We start from the raw sequence: 20814 nt of genomic DNA, 5'->3' as shown, positions 1-20814 counted from the left end.
CTTTCAGACAGCACTACAAAATGGCGAACTCACTATATAGTCCACTATATAGTGAATGATTTCGGACACAGGGCTAGTCTCTGTGAAAACAGCGTTCTTGTATGCGCGTGCTGATTGAGCTCAAATCGGCATCAGGTGTTTCCCATAATGACTGCGTCCCAAGCGCACACAATGCGCACCGAAAAATCCCCAAATGTAAATACACTTTTCAAGCCTCAGTGACGATTAAGCTATGCCTTGCTGCTGGGATGACGAGGCTCTCGTGAGCATCGGGGAGATGGATTTGAGACAAATACATCTCAGCAGGCTCAGTGAAGGTTCCCCAACCTTCAGGAAATATTCCCAAACCCATCTGTGAGTATTCGCCTCTTAGTTTGTCAATGAAAACATCGCCACCAAATTTCAATGCATGCACTGAAATTTTTTGCAAGGTTTTTGAACACTCATGAGGCAAAGACACAAAAAACAACTCACGAAGCTCGGAAAACATTCGCCGTGCGTTGCATGATCGGTGCCGATGCTACCAATTTTTCATCGTCAAGTATTCGCAAACCTATCGCAAGCTGTAATGTAACCAGGGTCTAATCGAAGAACAGTGATGTAGCATCTTGGACGTCCCACAACACCATGAAGAAAAGTCTAGCATGTCAGAATTTTTATATTCTCACCTAATTTGACAACTCCTATGATATGTTTCTTGATGTTCCTTCTGTAACCATGATTGGCAATTTGTTGCCATCGTCCCTGATGACACACAAGGAGGATGTGAACTATGATTGGTCAGGGTCAGACTTATAGTGCTGCCAGTCTCCTGACGAAGACATGGCAAGAATTATGGTTCTATAATTGCCTAATCTGACGGTGACCATCACAAAGACAAAAATAGTATGTAGTCTGATCCCGGCTTAAGGTGTTGCGAGTGTCATCCTAGCCAAGCATGGTTGAGTATAACATCAAAGCAATGTCATACAGAAACTAACAGGTTTACCTAGGAACCACTGACCTTAAGGGAAAAAAACAGGTGTGCAAATATGTCAGATATTGTGTATTAGTATTTTACCACACCCAAGACTGCCATCACAATAAAGTCATTGGGTTTAACCTGCTGGCCAACCCATTGTAAAAGTTCACATTAAACATCCAGCGTGTGAGCCAACCTGCCAAACCTGCCAGCACCACTATGTAGCATGCAGTTATGAGACCTCCATCTAGTACATTTGTGAACCAGAAACACAGACGACACATTGACAGGAACAAGCGGAAAAACTTTATTAGTACCCGGGTTTAACCAGACTACTACTTTCCATAACAATCAATCATAAACTGTATGCAATCTAATAGCACAATGATTAAATGAAAAATATATATATTTTAGCAATGTGTTAACTTATCCCTACTACTCTGATCGTTAGCTTCCATACATGTAAATTATTCATTTCTGCTGATGTGTGCAGGTTCTAAAAGGACCAAGTTAGGTCCATCAAGACTGCTCTGTTCTCTTGTCACTTCTGATAATAAAACCATTTGTCAACTGAAAAAGAAGAGAATCACAAGGTTATTTTCTAATCAAACCATAAGCGTTGCATTGAAAACATGACATTTGCTTTTCAGTTAAAAATGAAATACCTCCTGAATATTAGAATTTTGCCCCAGAACACAAACTGTCTTATAAACCAGTGTTTCCCAACCTTTCTTGAGCCACAGCACATATTTTACATTCGAAAAATCCCACGGCACACCACCAAACAAAAATGTCACAAAAAGTATATATAATGAAATATAATGATCATCTAGTCTCAATTTACTCACAATTTACTTACTCAGTGTGAAATCTGGGCCTGTTTAGTTGAACACAAAGCTGATATACTCGCAGGAATTGAAGAAAGACACACACGAAGATCTTCCTCAACAGCGCTGAGTCTCTCTCCTTTTTTAGTTTTCATAGCAGTCATGCTTGAAAAGCCCAGCTCGCATAGATAGGTTGTAGAAAATCACCTTTTTTGCTTTCTTCTGACCTCTACTCATACTAGGGCCTTCATCTGGGTCAGAATTTTCTCCAGGATCCAGTTTGGATTGTGTACTTTTTCTTTTCAAATATTGATCCATCGCTATCACACCCAAAGCATTACTAATTCTATTGTTTGAATGGCAACAGGTACAGGTTAATTAGCTACCTGCTGCCATCTCGTGGAAGAGTATTTAATTGTTCTGCCTGTCACTATACGTCGCTGGCATAGACGAACGAAGACAAATTATTTGCAGTATGGTAAATAAATAATAATTTTCAGAACAATTAAGTGAAATTGGATAATTTCCCACGGTACACCTTATGATCTCTCACGGCACACGAATGTACCGCGGCACAGTGGTTGGGAATCACTGTTATAAACAATGCAAATTCTACATACCCACCATGGTTATTTTGGAGTTAAAATATATTGGGAAGAAATACAGAGCTACAGTTTTAAAACCTCTGAACTAACCCGGTCATGGGTCACTTTAACAAGAGTGCTCTGGGAGCACAATATCCCCTGCTGGCAACTATGTCATAACTCTGGTAAAATGTGACTGAATTGAACGAAATTGCAATATGCGTATTACCGACATATAACAAAGAATCCTGTCAAGTTTCATAAAATTCCTCCAAAAATTGTGAGAGGAGTTGATTTCAGAAGGTGAGCACCCTTCCCGAGACGGATGGACAGACGGACGGACATCGCCACGACATAATCCCCCTTCGGGCCTTTCGGGGGATAAAAACTTTTTGCCAAATTACATGAAATTCCTCTAAAAATTGTGAGGGAAGTTGATTTCAGAAAGCAAGCACACCTTGATGAAATTGCCAAAGTACAAGTTTGTTAATAATCAAGGGCATAACTCTGATAAAATTTGCCTAAATTAAACAAAACTTCAATATGCGTATACCTGTCATATAACAAAGCCTTTTGCCAAGTTTGGTGAAATTCCTCCACAAATTGTGAGAGGAGTTGATTTCAGAAGAACGTACACCTTCATGAACTTGTCAAAGTACAAGTTATGTAATCAAGGGTCAAAACTCTGGTAAAATTTTCACAAACAAAATTAAATTGCAATATGCATATTACTATCATATAACAAGGCCTTTTGCCAAGCTTCAAGAAATTCATCCAAAAATTGTGAGAGGAGTTGATTTCAGAAGGCGAGCACACCTTCATGAAATTGTGAAAGTACGGTTGTTAATCAAGGGCTGTAACTCTAGTAAAATGTGACCGAATTGAACAAAATAACAATATGCATACTATCGACATATAACAATGCCTTTTGCCAAGTTTCGTGAAATTCCTCCAAAAATTGTGAGGAGCTGATTTCAGAAGGTGAGCACCCTTCCTTGGACAGACGGAAGGAAATCATCATGACATAATCCCCCTTTGGGCCTTGCGGACAGCGGGGGATAAAAAGTAACCGGATGCAGGAAATGTTTGTGTTTAATAACTGATTAAAAAGAAAAAAAAAAAAGATCCACATACCCGAGTCTGGAATGGCTCCTGCATCGCCACAGGGACAAGTCTGAAATGAAAAGAAACAATATGGAAAGACATAAGCCTTCAGTGGTGTTTATGTACAATAAATCCTGTTTTGAAATGTTTTCATCTAGCAAAGTCCAAAAAATTGGCAATGTGCAGCACACAACAATAAATATCTACATTACAATAGTACATTTTTTTATTGCCACTATTCCAACTGAAGATGAACTGGATCAGATTCACCATCATGAACCAAACTGCTCACTATGGAAGTCAATGCATCAATGTGTTTTAGTTTATTCGGCAAATAATAAATGACAAAATGAAACAGACTCTGAATTTATATTTTTGGCATTCACTGTGAACTAGTGCAGCATACATTTCTCAATGCTATTCTTCAATTCTTTAAAAAGTTACAGTGGTGCTTGAAAGTTTGTGAACCTTTTAGAATTTTCTGTATTTTTGTATGAATATGACCTAAAACATCATCAGATTTTCACACAAGTCCAAAAAGTAGATAAAGAGAACCCAGTTAAACAAATGAGACAAAAATATTATACTTGGTCATTTATTGAGGAAAATGATCCAATATTACATATCCGTGAGTGGCAAAAGTATGTGAACCTCTAGGATTAGCAGTTAATTTGAAGGTGAAATTAGAGTCAGGTGTTTTCAATCAATGGGATGACAATCAGGTGTGAGAGGGCACCCTGTTTTATTTAAAGAACAGGGATCTATCAAAGTCTGAGCTTCACAACACGTTTGTGGAAGTGTATCATGGCATGAACAAAGGAGATGTCTGAGGACCTCAGAAAAAGCGTTGTTGCTCATCAGGCTGGAAAAGGTTACAAAACCATCTCTAAAAAGTTTGGACTCCACCAATCCACAGTCAGACAGATTGTGTACAAATGGAGGAAATTCAAGACCATTGTTACCCTGCCCAGGAATGGTCGACCAAAAAATAATACTCCAAGAGCAAGGCATGTAATAGTCGGCGAGGTCACAAAGGACCCCAGGGAAACTTCTAAGCAACTGAAGGCCTCTCTCACATTGGCTAATGTTAATGTTCATGAGTCTACCATCAGGAGAACACTGAACAACAATGGTGTGCATGGCAGGGTTGCAAGGAGAAAGCCACTGCTCTCCAAAAAGAACATTGCTGCTTGTCTGCAGTTTGCTAAAGATTACGTGGACAAGCCTGAAGGTTACTGGAAAAATGTTTTTTGGACGGATGAGACCAAAATAGAACTTTTTGGTTGAAATGAGAAGCATTATGTTTGGAGAAAGGAAAACAGTGCATTCCAGCATAAGAACCTTATCCCATCTGTGAAACATGGTGGTGGTAGTATCATGGTTTGGGCCTGTTTTGCTGCATCTGGGCCAGGACAGCTTGCCATCATTGATGGAACAATGAATTCTGAATTATACCAGCGAATTCTAAAGGAAAATGTCAGGACATCTGTCCATGAACTGAATCTCAAGAGAAGGTGGGTCATGCAGCAAGACAACGACCCTAAGCACACAAGTCGTTCTACCAAAGAATGGTTAAAGAAGAATAAATTTAATGTTTTGGAATGGCCAAGTCAAAGTCCTGACCTTAATCCAATCGAAATGTTGTGGAAGGACCTGAAGCGAGCAGTTCATGTGAGGAAACCCACCAACATCCCGGAGTTGAAGCTGTTCTGTACGGAGGAATGGGCTAAAATTCCTCCAAGCCGGTGTGCAGGACTGATCAACAGTTACCGGAAATGTTTAGTTGCAGTTACTGCTGCACAAGGGGGTCACACCAGATACTGAAAGCAAAGGTTCACATACTTTTGCCACTCACGGATATGTAATATTGGATCATTTTCCTCAATAAATAAATGACCAAGTATAATATTTTTGTCTCATTTGTTTAACTGGGTTCTCTTTATCTACTTTTAGGACTTGTGTGAAAATCTGATGATGTTTTAGGTCATATTCATACAGAAATATAGAAAATTCTAAAGGGTTCACAAACTTTCAAGCACCACTGTATAGCCTGTTTATTAGCTTTAAGCAAGTAATCATACTTCAACCTACAGTAAGTATAGCTACAAAAATAATAGATAGGTCTCCATCTTAGGGATTTTATGCCAAACACCATAGCAATTTAAAATGTTTGCCAAGGTTGTTTAAAGGTTTAATTTCTGCACTGTATTTGGATGTAGCTCACTGTATAGCCAAGATAGAAGAATAACAGACTTGTCAATATTAATCAATTGGCTATAGATTCTTTTGGTTCGGTTTTTGTCACCTTCATCCGCAAGTAAAGGGACAAACCAGGGAAGTGGATCCAAAGGGGTGGGGAAAAAAAAGGTAAACATCCACAATGTGCACAAAAGCCTTAATGGCTTTAAAATGGCAACCTTTTTTCTCCCCCTCATTAAGCAAAATGACATCACAGGTTTCTGCAGAAAACTGTTTCGTTACATAAAACATAAGTTGTTTTTTACTGTCACTTGCACTATTCTCATGAAGTTGATAAAGCTACTGACAATCTAACTGTAGGTTTCATGTCTATATTTTTATAATTTTTTTTCCGTTTGATATGGTGTTGACATGACAAGACATGTATGCCAGAAGATAACGCCAACATTTATAATTGCTACAAAAGAAGAAAATAAAATGAAAATATTTTAAAGCCACAGGATGATAATGAACAGCAATCACACACACACACACACACACACACACACACACACACACACACACACACACACACACAATGACCATCCATCTGCCTACTGCAAAATAATCACATATAAATACATTTCATATGGGAAGGGGGAAAGGGGGAAAAAATTCTTACGCCAACGACAGCCTTGGCATCCTCCTGTGAGAAGCAGAATGGACTGCATGCCTCCGACACACAGGTGTTTTTACTGCACAACAGACCAAAAAGATCACATCTATTAGAGTAAGTTTAGCATAAAGTAAGGATGGTGTTATGTACCAAGCTACTCTCCTAGCTCATTAAACATAAAATATACTCAAATGACGGAAAGTAACCAAGAGATTGGTCAAAACAAAACCAACCTAACTCAAATTGGATGGCAGTGGACAGACCCCCAGAGAGATGAGGCTTACTTTCTTTCCCATTGTTCTGGTCAGTCTTGCCATGTGTGAAGTAACTGTGTGGTTTTATTCTTTTTATTTTGTTTAGTTTTTTATATTTTCCATAAAAATACTAACAGGTGCTTCCTTCTCCCAGTATCCCTGTGTAGTTTGTTTAAATGGCATGCAAGTTGCTTCTGCCAGTGTGGCTGCAGGTGATTAGCTGGTTTAAAACAAACAAACAAGAACCCATTTGCCATGGAGCCAAGCTTACCCACCTCCCTTCTAGGCTGATCAGGCCTGAGAAAAAAAAACTCCTTTTTGGAGGAGTACCCCAACACCATACTTACTAGTCAAATAAATAAATAAAAACAACTGCTGTAGCAACTCTATCAATACCTCACACAGCCTCAATTTGTTAGAACATTATGCCACAAGCCTGTTCACCCCTGATCCTCCTGCAGGAGAACAGCATGGACCCCAACATCACAAGAATCAATTGGCAACTTAAATGGTAAAGAAAAATTAGGAGCGATCAAGACCATGTCACAGGACAGAACAGCCTTAAGCTGTTCGAATGCCACTTAACATGAATCTATCCAAGTTAACTTCACAGACTTCTGTAAGAGGTCAGCTAATGGTGCTGTCATTGCATCAAAGCAAGGAACAAATTTGTGGTAGAACCCACACATTCCCAAAAATCTCACAAGTTCTCTCCTGCTATGCGGTGCTGCAAGTTTAGATATGGCCTGTATTTTAGCTAACCCGAGCTTGAACTTTACCTTGCCCAACTACATGCTCCAGGTAAGTTATGGAAGCCTTGCCTATCTCACTGTTCTGTAAGTTAATGACAAGCCCCACCTTCTCTAATCTTTCAAAGAACTGCTCCATGTAAAGCATGGGCTGTTCCAAAGTGTTTGCAAAGAGTACTACATCATCAGTATAGACTGTACAGTTAGGCAAACCCTCAGTGATACAAGTTCTCAAATTCTGGAAAGAGGCAGAAGCATTTTTAACCCCCAAAAGAAAACTCCAAATTGGTAAAATCCATCAGGTGTGCAAAATGCAGTTGCTGGTTCTGACAGAGACACCTGCAATACCTTTCAAAAGATTAAATTTGGCTGTACCAATCCAGTCAAGGCAATCCTCTATCCTTGGAATTGGAAGAGAGTCTGATTTCGTAAGGGCATTTACTTTACGATAATCCACACAAAGCCTAAGTGAGCCATCTGGCTTTGAAACGGTCACTATAGGTGAGCTCCACTCAGTCATACTTGATTCGATGATTGGGTGCGCTAGCATATACGCTATTTCCTGTCTGATCCGAGACAATTTTTCTGGATTCATTTTATATGGATGCTGTGCTTAACCAGCACAGCATCACCTGTATCTAGATCATGTACCATCATGGGCATCTGGTGAACAGAACAGAATGGAAAACAACTTCAGGAGAGCCACAACATCCATAGATTGCTGTGACATTAGTAGGCCTGTTGCGATATTCGATATACCGACTTATTGTACGGTAAATGAAAATGAACTCGGTAATTTTTTTACCACGATTTTGGCATTTACACGCTGTACATCTACATAGGGAAGTCGCCAGAGTATTAGCTTGCCCCACTGACTGAATAAAACACCGCGCTGTTTTCTGTCGTCTCATGCGGCTCTCTGTCAGAGGCAGGGCCTCCCAGCATGCAACACTTATCCAGCCAGGGTATCCACTGGATGGGGAAAGACAACACCACGTTGCTCCGTTGTACAGATCATAGGCGTAGAATTGGGTGTGGACGTGTCCTTACCAATATTTCTGATTGGGGGGGGAAATCACGCTCCATGCGCGGTACACAAATGGTTACTGTAGGTTTCCACTGGGCGAAACCATGCAAAATTCGCTCAGGAATATCCACTCTGGGGGTGTGGTCGTGGAAACAGCAAGCATATTTGGCTACCATGTCAATTAGCAAGTCCGGTTGCAGTGCAGTGACCAGCTGCTAGCTAGCAAGCTAGCAAATTGTCCTTGAGGAATGTAACGTTAGATTAGCTCATAAAATGAATCAGTTAACAACAGTTCGTATTCAGTGTGTAAAAACGACAACATACAAATATGACTGTTTTTTAAGTTTGTGTGGCATGTAAATAACAATCTGACTTGATACTGACAACAACTGGTGTTCATTAAGGTCACAAAGACATTATTAAATCATATCAAATTGTGCTAATGTTGGCTAATATTGCACTGAGTCTTGCTTGTGAAGTGCCTGCAAGCTTTAGCAGCCCGCTAACCCTTAATTTGAAGTGCTTCAGTTAAGACCTGCAGAGAGCCCTGACCAAGTTCGTGTAACATGACACATGTAAACAACAACCCGATGGTGATGTGGACATTAAAAGGTGTCTGGGCCACGAACAATCAAACATTTTCACGTAATCAGCATAACAGCATCCGCCTTCTTGATCAGAAATTTTTGGTTACTCCCGCCTCTCTTGAAAACATCACATCCCGAGTACATACGTTGAACTGATTGGTTTTCGAGGGGGTTCATTTGAAAGCAGTAAGCTAAAAACGTCTCTGTAGAACCCCGTCACTCCCTCCTCTCTCCGCTCTGGGTTCAAGAAGACAACAAAAGGGCAATAATATAACAACCACCAAACAGAATTCAGATACATTCTGTTGCCAAGTAAAATTGTAACCTTTCAATGTGTCAGAAAAGTTCTCGAGCCCTCGTGCTGTTTTACCGTTAGATCAATCACATATCAGCTTAAACTAGCATTCTAAAACTAGTTAAAGATCACACAGAAGAGAGCCCACTCGCCCTGCCAGCCTCATGGAACGCAGTGTTTAAGGCTCCATATGTGTTTTACTTCCATTTATGAGGGAAAAAGAACATACACCCTCCTGTCAGTCAATGCGTTATTCGCTTGTAAAACACATTTGCAAATTGGTAGAATGAGTTAAATCACCACATGCAAGATTTGCAATTAATCAAATTAATTGCATATTATTATTATTCATGAATTACTACAGTTCTGAACTTCAAATTTTAAGAGTCTGGACTTTGAAGAGATGATGGATACTCTTTTGGTGGAACACAACGGAGCAAAATATTGTGACCCTCTAATGTTGACCTGAAGTTGGTGCCACTGGGGGTTGGCATTGGGTTTTTGTCCCCACCAATGTTAATACCAAACCTGCGCTCTTGCCTGCATGTTATCTCGTTCTAACTCTTGTTACTTTTATCCAAATGACAGCTGGCAATACGTTGTTACTTTGCACTTTTTGTTTATCTGGGTACTAATCTTTGAGAAACTGGATTGGCAGAATGTTGCCTGTGAAGAAAAGAATATCTTTATTACCCTGTGCCAAGTTAATATTTACTTAAGTGCAATTTTTAAGAGCCATAGATTGTATTTTATTTATTTTTTTTGTTGTGAGTGGTTTTGTTTGATTGTTGTTTTATTTCTTTAGGTTATTTATTTATATTTTTTACATTCCACTGTTGAATTGAATAAGTTGACTTAATTAAAAAGTTTACTGTTCTTTGAAAGGGTGTATTTGCATGATCATTATTATTTTACTAGTGGCATAAAATTGTCTTGAAAAGACGTCAACAATAATATCGTTTATCGCAATAATTTCTGAGACAATATATCGTCCAACAAAATTTGTTATCATGACAGGCCTAGACATTAGAGGACTTAAACTGTCCAGGTTAGCTAACACCACACTGTGACAGCCTAAGTTCCATAGGAGCCATCTCTGCTGGGTCAACAACTTCTGTCTGATCTGTATGAAGAACGCAGCCTTTTTATCAGAACGATCCTTCATTCTTCTTTGAGACACTTGTAAATGGCTCGTGGCTACTGCTTTAAGATGCTGTTTAAACGCCTACACATGGTCAAGCACAATCACCTCAGGATCCTCTGCCAAGAATTTGCGTTGACCAGCTTCAAATGGACCCCACACTTCTTGGTTATATATTAAGTCAAATGGAATGAATCCAATAGACTTAAAAACTGAATCTTTTATGGCGAACAGTAGGACTTTTTCCCCATTCCCCTGCTTGATCAACGCAGTAGAGCCTAATCATGGTCTTAAGGGTTTGATGATGTCATTCCAGTGCCCCTGTGACTGTGGATGGTAAACAGAAGACTTGAGGTGGTTGACTCCCAACTCTTACATCACAGCCTGAAAGACCCCAGACATAAAATTTGAACCCTGGTCTGACTGTATCTCTTTGGGAAGCCCAAACAAAGTAAAGACCTTTGAGACAGTCCAAAAGAGACTTTGCACTGATGATATGAAGAGGAAAAGGCTCAAGGCAACGTGTAGTTACATCCATTACAGTCAGCAAATACTGATGCCCCTGCTTAGTCTTTGGTAAAGGACTCGCACAATCTATTAAAACATGACTGAATGGCTCCCTAAAACCTGAACAGGAATTAGATTAGATTAGATAAAACTTTATTGATCCCTTTGGGAGGGTTCCCTCAGGGAAATTAAGAAAAAAAATCGATCCGTATGGTGAAATACCATGACCTCGGTCTTGAATACTGACCTTGGCCCAGAGGGTCTCTAATTCCCAGAGGGAATTAGCAGAACAGGTAGAATAGTTTCATTAAGCTTTCCTCCTGGCTGACATGCATGACGGGTCTTACAAAATGCCACCACACTTTCCACATGTTAGGTCAATAGAAGTGTCTCATGACTCTGGCCTTGGTCTTATTGATGCCCATGTGACCCAATTAGGAATGTCATGGGCCAGTCTCAAAATCTCTTCTACTTGTTTAATGTATGATAATATTGATATTAAATCAGGAGTTTATTTATTTTCAGATTTCTAGACTATATCACTATCTGTTACAGATACTGATACTGCTTTATGGAAAGACTTGTTAAAGTTCTTGTGTCTAAAATGGCCCAAAAGTTTCCAGATCTTGCCTTCATAGTCTGTACTTTCATGACATGTTCACATACAAACCAATTGTTTATTGGACTGCTGAGTAGATTTGCATTATTACTCTGACATGTTTAATTTACAGCTATGATTATCTACAGCACTTGCCCTGTGGGCTCAGCAAATCACAGCTGTGCCTATATTCAGCATCACCGTACTCATCACTCGTGCGATATTGCTTTTATGCAACAGGTCTATAAACAAGAAATGAATATCAAGTAAATGACATTTTGGACACAATATGGCCAAATGTTCTCTTTATTTTTGCTCCACTAGCAGAAATAGCCCTCCAAGAAGCTACACTTATTTCAGAGCACATTGGTTAGCTCACATTGATTTATACATTCCCATTAAAGGTACTGCCAGTAAAATCGATGTCCCATCTTCCATTTCATCTTCATCTGAGAGCTTTGATATTTCAAGCTAAAAGTTATATTCCTGAAAAGTACCTTTTGCTAGATCTGCTGAGGTCGCTAACCCTACTGTAGTAACAGTTTCAAAATGGTAAAGGGAAATTTATGTGGTGAACACAGACAAGCGGAGTGAGACACACAGTGAAATGTCCCAGTGCCATTATAGGAAATGTAGGCACTCTTGGAACACTGCATGATGAATCAAAGTAGTGGGCCGGAACTAACTGCTGTATAATACAATATAATATTGGTATAAGGAGTTAGCAATTTGCTTCAGAAAACAAAATAACAGAATTTCCTCTACTTTGTAAGCATTACACAGAAATTCACAAGAAAGTGAAAAAACTCTTACCAGCTCAAACCTCCTGCATTGGCCTGTTGTGAAATAAGTGCCTTCCAGAACTCATGGGTGCTTTTGATTGTCTTAATGGCAAAGTCCTATATTTAAATAAAAAACAAGCAAACAATAAAACAGTTTGTTCTGAACATGCTTACTGACATGATATTAGGTCGGGGTGGATAAATCAAATTCAATAGCTATCGAAGAAGAGTTCTAATACAGTGCCTTGAAAAAGTATTCATACCCCTTGAAATTTTTCACATTTTTCCACCTTACAACCACGAACTTAAAAGTTTTTTATTGAGATTTTATGTGATAGACCAACACAGAGTAGCACATAATTGTGAAGTGAAATGAAAATGGTCTTCAAAATTTTAAACAAATAAAAATCTGAAAAATGTGGTGTGCATTAGTATTCAGCCCCCTGTACTCTGATACCTCTAAATACAATCCAGTGCAATCAATTGCCTTCAGAAGTCATCTAATTAGTTAATAGAGTCCTACTGTGTGTAATTTACTCTCAGCATAAATACACTTGTTCTGTGAAGGCCTCAGTGGTTTGTTAGAGAACACTGAAGAACAAACAGCATCATGAAGACCAAAGAACTCACCAGACAGGTCAGGGATAAAGTTCTGGAGAAGTTTAAAGCAGGGTTAGGTTATAAAAAAATATCCCAAGCTCTGAACATCTCAAGAAGCACTGTTCAATCCATCATTCAAAAATGGAAAAAGTATGGCACAACTGCAAACCTACCAAGACGTGGCCGTCCACCTAAACTGACAGAGCAAGCAAGGAGAGCACTGGTCAGAGAAGCAGCCAAGAGGCCCATGATCACTCTGGAGGAGCTGCAGAAATCCACAGCTCAGGTGGGAGAATCTGTGCACAGGACAACTAAAAAAGTCGTACACTCCACAAATCTGACCTTTTTGGAAGAGTGGCAAGAAGAAAGCCATTGTTGAAAGACAGGCATAAGAAGTCCCGTTTGCAGTTTGCCAGAAGCCATGTAGGGGACACAGCAAACATGTGGAAGAAGGTGCTTTGGTCAGATGAGACCAAAGTTGAACTTTCTGGCCTAAATGCAAAGCGCTATGTATGGCGGAAAACTAACACTGCTCATCATCCTGCACACACCATCCCCACTGTGAAACATGGTGGTGGCAGCATCATGCTATGGGGATGCTTTTCTTCAGCAGGGACAGGGAAGCTGGTCAGAGTTAATGGGAAGATGGATGGAGCTAAATACAGGGCAATCCTGGAAGAAAACCTGTTGGAGGCTGCAAAAGACTTGAGACTGGGAAGGAGATTCACCTTCCAGCAAGACAATGACCCTAAACATACAGCCCGAGCTACAATGGAATGGTTTAGATCAAAGAATATTCATGTGTTAGAATGGCCCAGTCAAAGTCCAGACCTAAATCCCATTGAGCATCATGTGGCAAGACTTGAAAATTGCTGTTCATAGACGCTCTCCATCCAATCTGGCTGAGCTTGAGCTATTTTGCAAAGAAGAATGGGCAAAAATTTCAGTGTCTAGATGTGCAAAGCTGGTAGAGACATACCACAAAAGACTTGCAGCTGTAATTGCAGCAAAAGGTGGCTCTACAAAGTATTGACGCAGGGGGGCTGAATACTAATGCACACCACATTTTTCAGATTTTTATTTGTTTAAAATTTTGAAGACCATTTATCATTTTCGTTTCACTTCACAATTATGTGCTACTCTGTGTTGGTCTATCACATAAAATCTCAATAAAAAAACTTTTAAGTTTGTGGTTGTAAGGTGGAAAAATGTGAAAAAGTTCAAGGGATATGAATACTTTTTCAAGGCACTGTATGCTACCCAAATCCCAGGTGTATATATTTTTCTTTTTTTTTGTATTGTTCTTCACAATGGACAAAAAAAAAACAACTCAAAAGCACCTTGTTTTTAAATTCCTCATTGAAAGCAAACTTGTTTTCAGGCTTCCCGTCTGGTACTTTGTACAGTCTAAACCAATTCACAGTAGCTTCAAGGTAGCCTGGCTTGAGTCGCTGAACATCAGTAATATCTGAAATTAAAAATCACAGAGGAAATAAGAACAATACCATTCTAATAAACATTGCCATGCTAATGAAAGATAGTGGAATAAAAGTGATTAATATATGAGAATTTATACCTATATAGAAAAAAAATTAAAGTGGGACATTAAAAATCAGTCAGTCACCATTGAAGTCGTTTGCTTCTGGGTCATCAACATTGATGGCAATAACTTTCCAGTCAGTTTCACCTTCATCAATCATAGCCAGTACGCCCAGGACTTTCACTTTAATAACTTCTCCACGTGAGCATACCTTTATATTTAAAAAAAAAAAACACACCTTCAACCATGCATACAATAGAGACCAATACAAGGAACTAGATGCAAAATATAAATTGAAATAGATACTATTAAAATTAACAGACAAATTAATACATACCCTGCTGCCAATTTCACAGACATCAATTGGGTCATTGTCGCCACAGCATCCAGTATCACAGTCTTTGTGGCCAGGGTCTTCCCATGTCTGTCAGAAGGGGGGGAATGGTTGGAGTCAGAGACAACAAAGTAGGTTCAGTAATCCATGTTTGTGCTTCAATGCTCAATCTGAATGAAAGAAAAGGCAAAAATATTGACCAAGATTCTTCTGCACAAGATCAAGTACCCTTTTCATACACAAATATGATAGTGCCATAGATAAAATATCACCTTTTTTCATGGTGGATCACAATCTATGATCTTATCACAATTATTTTTCATGTTTGTTTTTAAAACCATTTTGGAAGTTGCTGAATAAATTCCCTCTTGAGGAATTATACAGTACAGATCTACATGGAAATATTATCTCAAAGAAAAAGAATAACAGAGTCCACTTAGGTCAAAGTACCTTTTCAAACAGTTTTTAATAAAGCGATCAAGCACGTTCAGCGTGAATCATAAAGTAATCAGGCACTGACAGGGTATTTAAAATGTACATCACCCATACGAATGTCTTCAGAACTGCAAAATGCAAAGTGCATTTTTAAAGACTAAATACACTAACAGAGTTGGCTTTACATTTTTAAAATAAGCTAACTACTACTTCATTGTATTGGTTTTCAGCATTCTGTGTACAGCCAAGGACCGACAGTGTCAGAAAAACATTTGAAACTCAGTAAGGCATAACGAGGATACACAATTTTATGGAAGTTCCTTAAAACCCTCTTTTTGACAAGTATTACAGCCTCGGCCTGAGACAAGGTCATATAATCAGTTACATCTTTTCAGCTCTTGTTTTCTCTTAAGTAGTGCTTTTTCAGAAGAATTTGCTTACTTTAGTGTTGTTCATGTGTGTTCCTTGTGTTATATGGATTTTGGCACTCTTTGGGGTGCGTTCTTGGTGGTTAAACAAATGCATGTTTTCAGCCATGCATATAAGCTGCGGAACTGCCTAGTCTTGGTTATTATTGGGGTTTTTTTGTGTGTGTCTATCAAGGAGAAGTTTTTAAAACCATTAGCTGAACTAATAAAGTAAGGCCACACCAATTCGATTAGTTGGTTCTCAGAATCGCCGCTTGAAGAAAATGCAAAATGAAAAAAAAAAAATCGAAATCAAACTCCCACCAACAGAAAAACATTGTGGCTGATAGTTCAAAATACTGAAGACTGCAGGTTGAGGTCACGTGACATCGAAAACCAACCAAATCGCCCCTTTCACTTTAGATAAAGACTTGTGGAAGAAACATGCCTGTGGAGGGGAATCCTGCAAAGCCTGTGTTTGTGATTGTTAGGATATTCAGCGAACAGAAGCGTAAAATCTTTGACAGGCGTGTCGAAATTCAAGAGGACACGTTGATGAATATTCATCTCGATTAAATTGATCGTGGAGTTTTAGTCACATAGGCTACCGTCCGCATATCTGGTGAAACAGCGCGATTTTGTCGTTCTAATGCTATTAGTCACAAGACTGTTGTTTCAGACTTTTATTTTCAATTATCCTTAATGCATATGGGGGGAAATAAGATAAGCTATTAAAAGAGCCACATGAAATGTGTAACAATAATGTATTGTCTTTGTTTTGTTTCTCCATTATGAAACCCCTCGATTTCCAACGCTAATTTAACCATCAGAGCATTTTTTAAATTTTATTTTTATTTCGCTCGCTCGCTTCATATTTTTCCTGAAAAAAATCCGAGAACCAACTAATTAAATTGGTGTGGCCTAATGCTGGTTTATAAAATAACTTTGGGTGCCATGCCTGAGTACTTTCAGTACAACTGACAAAATGTCTTTACATACAATCTTCCTGTAAAAACAGATCAATTTAATCATTCACAATGGAAGATGGTTATACTGCCCACCCCTACACACACACACACACACACACACACACACACACACACACACACACACAATATGATGCACTTTTAGCAAAGTGGTCAGAAATGTACAAGTTATATCTGCCTTACTTGAGGAATTGCACCATAGTTCCAGATGTATCCTTTATGTGGGAAAACATTGGCCACATAACGCAAATTCCCCTTTTTCACATCCTGCTTTATTGGATTAAGTGGGTCCTTTGTAGCAATCTGAGAACAAACACACTTTTTAGCACCGAATCATTCACAGTTAAGACACCGTTTACATAATTATATACGAGGAATTAGTCATACCTCCATTTTTGCGTTTGTCCATCGGGGTACCTCCACAACCATATTGAAAATGTTCTGTGGAATAAATAATTTCTGAATGTAATTTCTGCACATATAGTGATAGCTGTCCTTTAATCCTTACATGTTTATAACTAGTTTATAATAAGAAGTCCAGTGTAACTATTTCAAATTGTGCTAGGTTCCCATTTATCCACTTCTTGCAGCAATAGTTAAAAATATTTTGAAGTTGAGAAATAACCTCTGATTACCCAAGAGGTCACACGAGGAGAAAACACTTCTATAATTACACCCAAGAGATGAAGCTACACAATTCCCAGTTATGCAAACTGAACAGAAACAACCAAGTTACCAGAACACAATACCTGAGCTTCATCCGCGTAGATAGGGATGTCATGGAATGGTGAAATGTATTTTCCATCCTGGTTCTCTGTTTAGAAAAGGAAGGAACACACAGGCTCTCACACACAGTTACAGAAAGCGTGATCTACTGTACCTTCTCCTATTAATCACAGTATTTAGCCTAATGCTCCAATAAATGGAATAACTATACAGAACACACACACATTATATGTAATGTGTTAGCCATGCTAGCTAGTTGACTCGACTATAGAGCACATTATGAAATATAAACAAGTAGATTTGTATTTATATATTTAGTGTTTTATGGCTTTCATATTTGTCTGTGTGTGTGTGTGTGTGAGAGAGAGAGGAAACAATAAACCAAACTGAGAAAGTACCTACTGTACAACTCATTGTGAAAGTGAAAGAAAAGCCAAAGTTCTTTACCAACTTATCTATAATCCACTAAGTGCCTGCAGTGTACTATATTACACTCAAAAAAGGAAACTGGCTTGCTGTTACATTTACGCAAGTGTAGCATGCATTTTCTATGAAATAAATTCATGTTTCCAAGATGAACATGATTAAATCGTGAGGCATTTGCATGAAAGTCAACAACCTCACATGAATTAGATTAATTCATGTTAAATTGAACCGAAGCTATCTAGTTTCAGCGTGTAACTGAGAAAACCAAGGCAATATTATCCAATGATCCAATATTACATATCTGTGAGTGGCAAAAGTATGTGAACCTCGAGGATTAGCAGTTAATTTGAAGTTGAAATTAGAGTCAGGTGTTTTCAATCAATGGGATGACAATCAGGTGTGAGTGGGCACCCTGTTTTATTTAAAGAACAGGGATCTATCAAAGTCTGATCTTCACAACACATGTTTGTGGAAGTGTATCATGGCATGAACAAACGAGATTTCTGAGGACCTCGGAAAAAGCGTTGTTGATGCTAATCAGGCTGGAAAAGGTTACTAAACCATCTCTAAAGAGTTTGGACTCCACCAATCCACAGTCAGATAGATTGTGTACAAATGGAGGAAATTCAAGACCATTGTTACCCTCCCCAGGAGTGGTTGACCAACAAAGATCACTCCAAGAGCAAGGCGTGTAATAGTCGGTGAGGTCACAAAGGACCCCAGGGTAACTTCTAAGCAACTGAAGGCCTCTCTCACATTGGCTAATGTTCATGAGTCCACCATCAGGAGAACACTGAACAACAATGGTGTGCATGGCAGGGTTGCAAGGAGAAAGCCACTGCTCTCCAAAAAGAACATTGCTGCTCGTCTGCAGTTTGCTAAAGATCATGTGGACAAGCCAGAAGGCTATTGAAAAAATGTTTTTTGGACAGATGAGACCAAAATAGAACTTTTTGGTTTAAATAAGAAGCGTCATGTTTGGAGAAAGGAAAACAGTGCATTCCAGCATAAGAACCTTATCCCATCTGTGAAACATGGTGGTGGTAGTATCATGGTTTGGGCCTGTTTTGCTGCATCTGGGCCAGGATGGCTTGCATTGATGGAACAATGAATTCTGAATTATACCGGCGAATTCTAAAGGAAAATGTCAGGACATCTGTCCATGAACTGAATCTCAAGAGAAGGTGGGTCCTGCAGCAAGGCAACGACCCTAAGCACACAAGTCGTTCTATCAAAGAATGGTTAAAGAAGAATAAAGTTAATGTTTTGGAATGGCCAAGTCAAAGTCCTGACCTTAATCCAATGGAAATGTTGTGGAAGGACCTGAAGCGAGCAGTTCATGTGAGGAAACCCACCAAGATCCCAGAGTTGAAGCTGTTCTGTACGGAGGAATGGGCTAAAATTCCTCCAAGCCGGTGTGCAGGACTGATCAACAGTTACCGGAAACGTTTAGTTGCAGTTATTGCTGCACAAGGGGGTCACACCAGATACTGAAAGCAAAGGTTCAGATACTTTTGCCACTCACAGATATGTAATACTGGATCATTTTCATCAATAAATAAATGACCAAGTATAATATTTTTGTCTCATTTGTTTAACTGGGTTCTCTTTATCTACTTTTTGGACTTTGTGTGAAAATCTGATGAAGTTTTCGGTCATATTTATGCAGAAATATAGAAAATTCTAAAGGGGTCACAAACTTTCAAGCACCACTTAGAGAGAGAGAGAGAGAGAGAGAGAGAGAGAAAACACTGCAGACACTTATTGCATTATAGAGAAGTTGGTAAAGAACTTTGGCTTTTCTTTGAAAACCGAACAGATATAAAAATAAACTGACTTTCACTTTCACAATGAGTTGTACATACTTTCTCAATCCGGTTTGACTCTCTCCCTCCCTCCCTCCCTCCCTCCCTCCCTCCCTCCCACACCCTAAAACGAAAGTCGTTAAACACCAAATATATAAATACAAAATCTACATTACTTGTTATATTTCATAACGTGCTCTGTAATAGAATCAACCAGCTAGGCGTGGCTAACGCCTTACTGTACATCCCATAATACACCATATTCTACAGGGAGTAAAATGAAAACGCGCGCAATCCTGTGGTGCGTTCAAGTTAGCAGACGTTCTTTACAGTTAGCGGAACTTGAACGCACCTCTGTTGTCCATACAGTCCAGTTCTAGATGACGACAGAATACAGAGTCTTTAAAAACGTCCCCAGTAACATGGTCGAATCGTGAATGCTGTACTCGGTGCTTCAGAAACCCAGAGCCGGACAGCCATGAGCAATGACTCACAGCATCCGTGCTGCAGATATACAGTACTTTATTCTAGGCTCGGACAGCTCTGTCCTGAAACTGCTCCCATTTTCTCAAACGGTTTAGTTATCAGAACTAACACCACTTTCTTGCCAGGTTTTTTTTTTTAAATTGCTAGTGTACCATGTATACGTTTGTATGAAAGACCCAGCTCTCATAGGGCTGCTGGTCTGCCATGACAGATGGTGGAGAGATTCGACCCTCTGCCCTTATGACACCCAGAATGTTGCTTTGTGTTATCAGTTTTGCACCGTGTGAACTCTGCTCGCGCATATCCGGGGGATAGGATAGGCTCGGCTGCAACCCTGAGCAGATGATACAAATGATACAACTGGAGTCTCGGAGACACGTGGCCCGGTATTATTACATTCAAAAGACAGCATCATATGCATGCAAGGTTTCTCATAGGTGAGGAGGGGAAAAAACATATAACTTACTGTAAAACACCCTGTAGCTCAGAGTGTTCGGATTTCCTCTTTCTTCGATTGAGAAGCTCATGGCTGCTGCTGCTGCTGCTGCTCAGCGTCAAGCAATAATGAGAGTCAGTGACGTGGGATTCAGAAGTTCAGTCAAAGCCTGGGTGCAGGAAGAAGAGTCGTAACTCAGAGAAAATAAACCCCTCCTTCACTTTCCCTACAGCAAGTGCACAAGCGGAAACACTGCTACCAGTTGGCAGGAAACTCAACATCAGTGTTGCCAGATAGGAAATATGCAAGTATCGTACCAAAACCTCAAAATTATCGAGAGATTCGATAATTTCCAAAGAATAT

General features: G+C 39.4%; 1 protein-coding gene across 1 annotated transcript; it reads right to left on the bottom strand.

The window, feature by feature from the left end:
* Positions 1–1244: 1244 nt before the first annotated feature.
* Positions 1245–20613, bottom strand: ppa1b (inorganic pyrophosphatase 1b). Its single transcript, XM_060925971.1, has 11 exons — positions 20482–20613; positions 17322–17386; positions 16960–17013; positions 16756–16875; positions 14748–14834; positions 14495–14621; positions 14211–14338; positions 12302–12387; positions 6337–6409; positions 3507–3546; positions 1245–1531 (listed from the first exon to the last, which is right to left on the bottom strand). The coding sequence occupies exons 1-11, from the start codon at positions 20540–20542 to the stop codon at positions 1503–1505; spliced, it is 870 nt and encodes a 289-aa protein (XP_060781954.1). The 5' UTR covers positions 20543–20613; the 3' UTR covers positions 1245–1502.
* Between the last annotated feature and the right edge of the window lie 201 nt (positions 20614–20814).

This window comes from Neoarius graeffei, chromosome 7 (genome assembly GCF_027579695.1).
Source record: "Neoarius graeffei isolate fNeoGra1 chromosome 7, fNeoGra1.pri, whole genome shotgun sequence".
In the NCBI taxonomy this organism is placed as follows: Eukaryota; Metazoa; Chordata; class Actinopteri; order Siluriformes; family Ariidae; genus Neoarius; species Neoarius graeffei.
The sequence above is the reverse complement of the archived record's forward strand: the minus strand, read 5'-3'. Positions and strand labels throughout refer to the sequence as shown.

Excerpts from the sequence above, each read along its gene's own strand:
- ppa1b (XM_060925971.1), bottom strand. The coding sequence starts at position 20,542 with ATGAGCTTCTCAATCGAAGAAAGAGGAAATCCGAACACTCTGAGCTAC. Across the intron at positions 16,876-16,959 it reads GGACAAACGCAAAAATGGAG|ATTGCTACAAAGGACCCACT; the intron begins GTATGACTAATT and ends GTTTGTTCTCAG. Across the intron at positions 12,388-14,210 it reads ATGAGGAATTTAAAAACAAG|GACTTTGCCATTAAGACAAT; the intron begins GTGCTTTTGAGT and ends ATTTAAATATAG.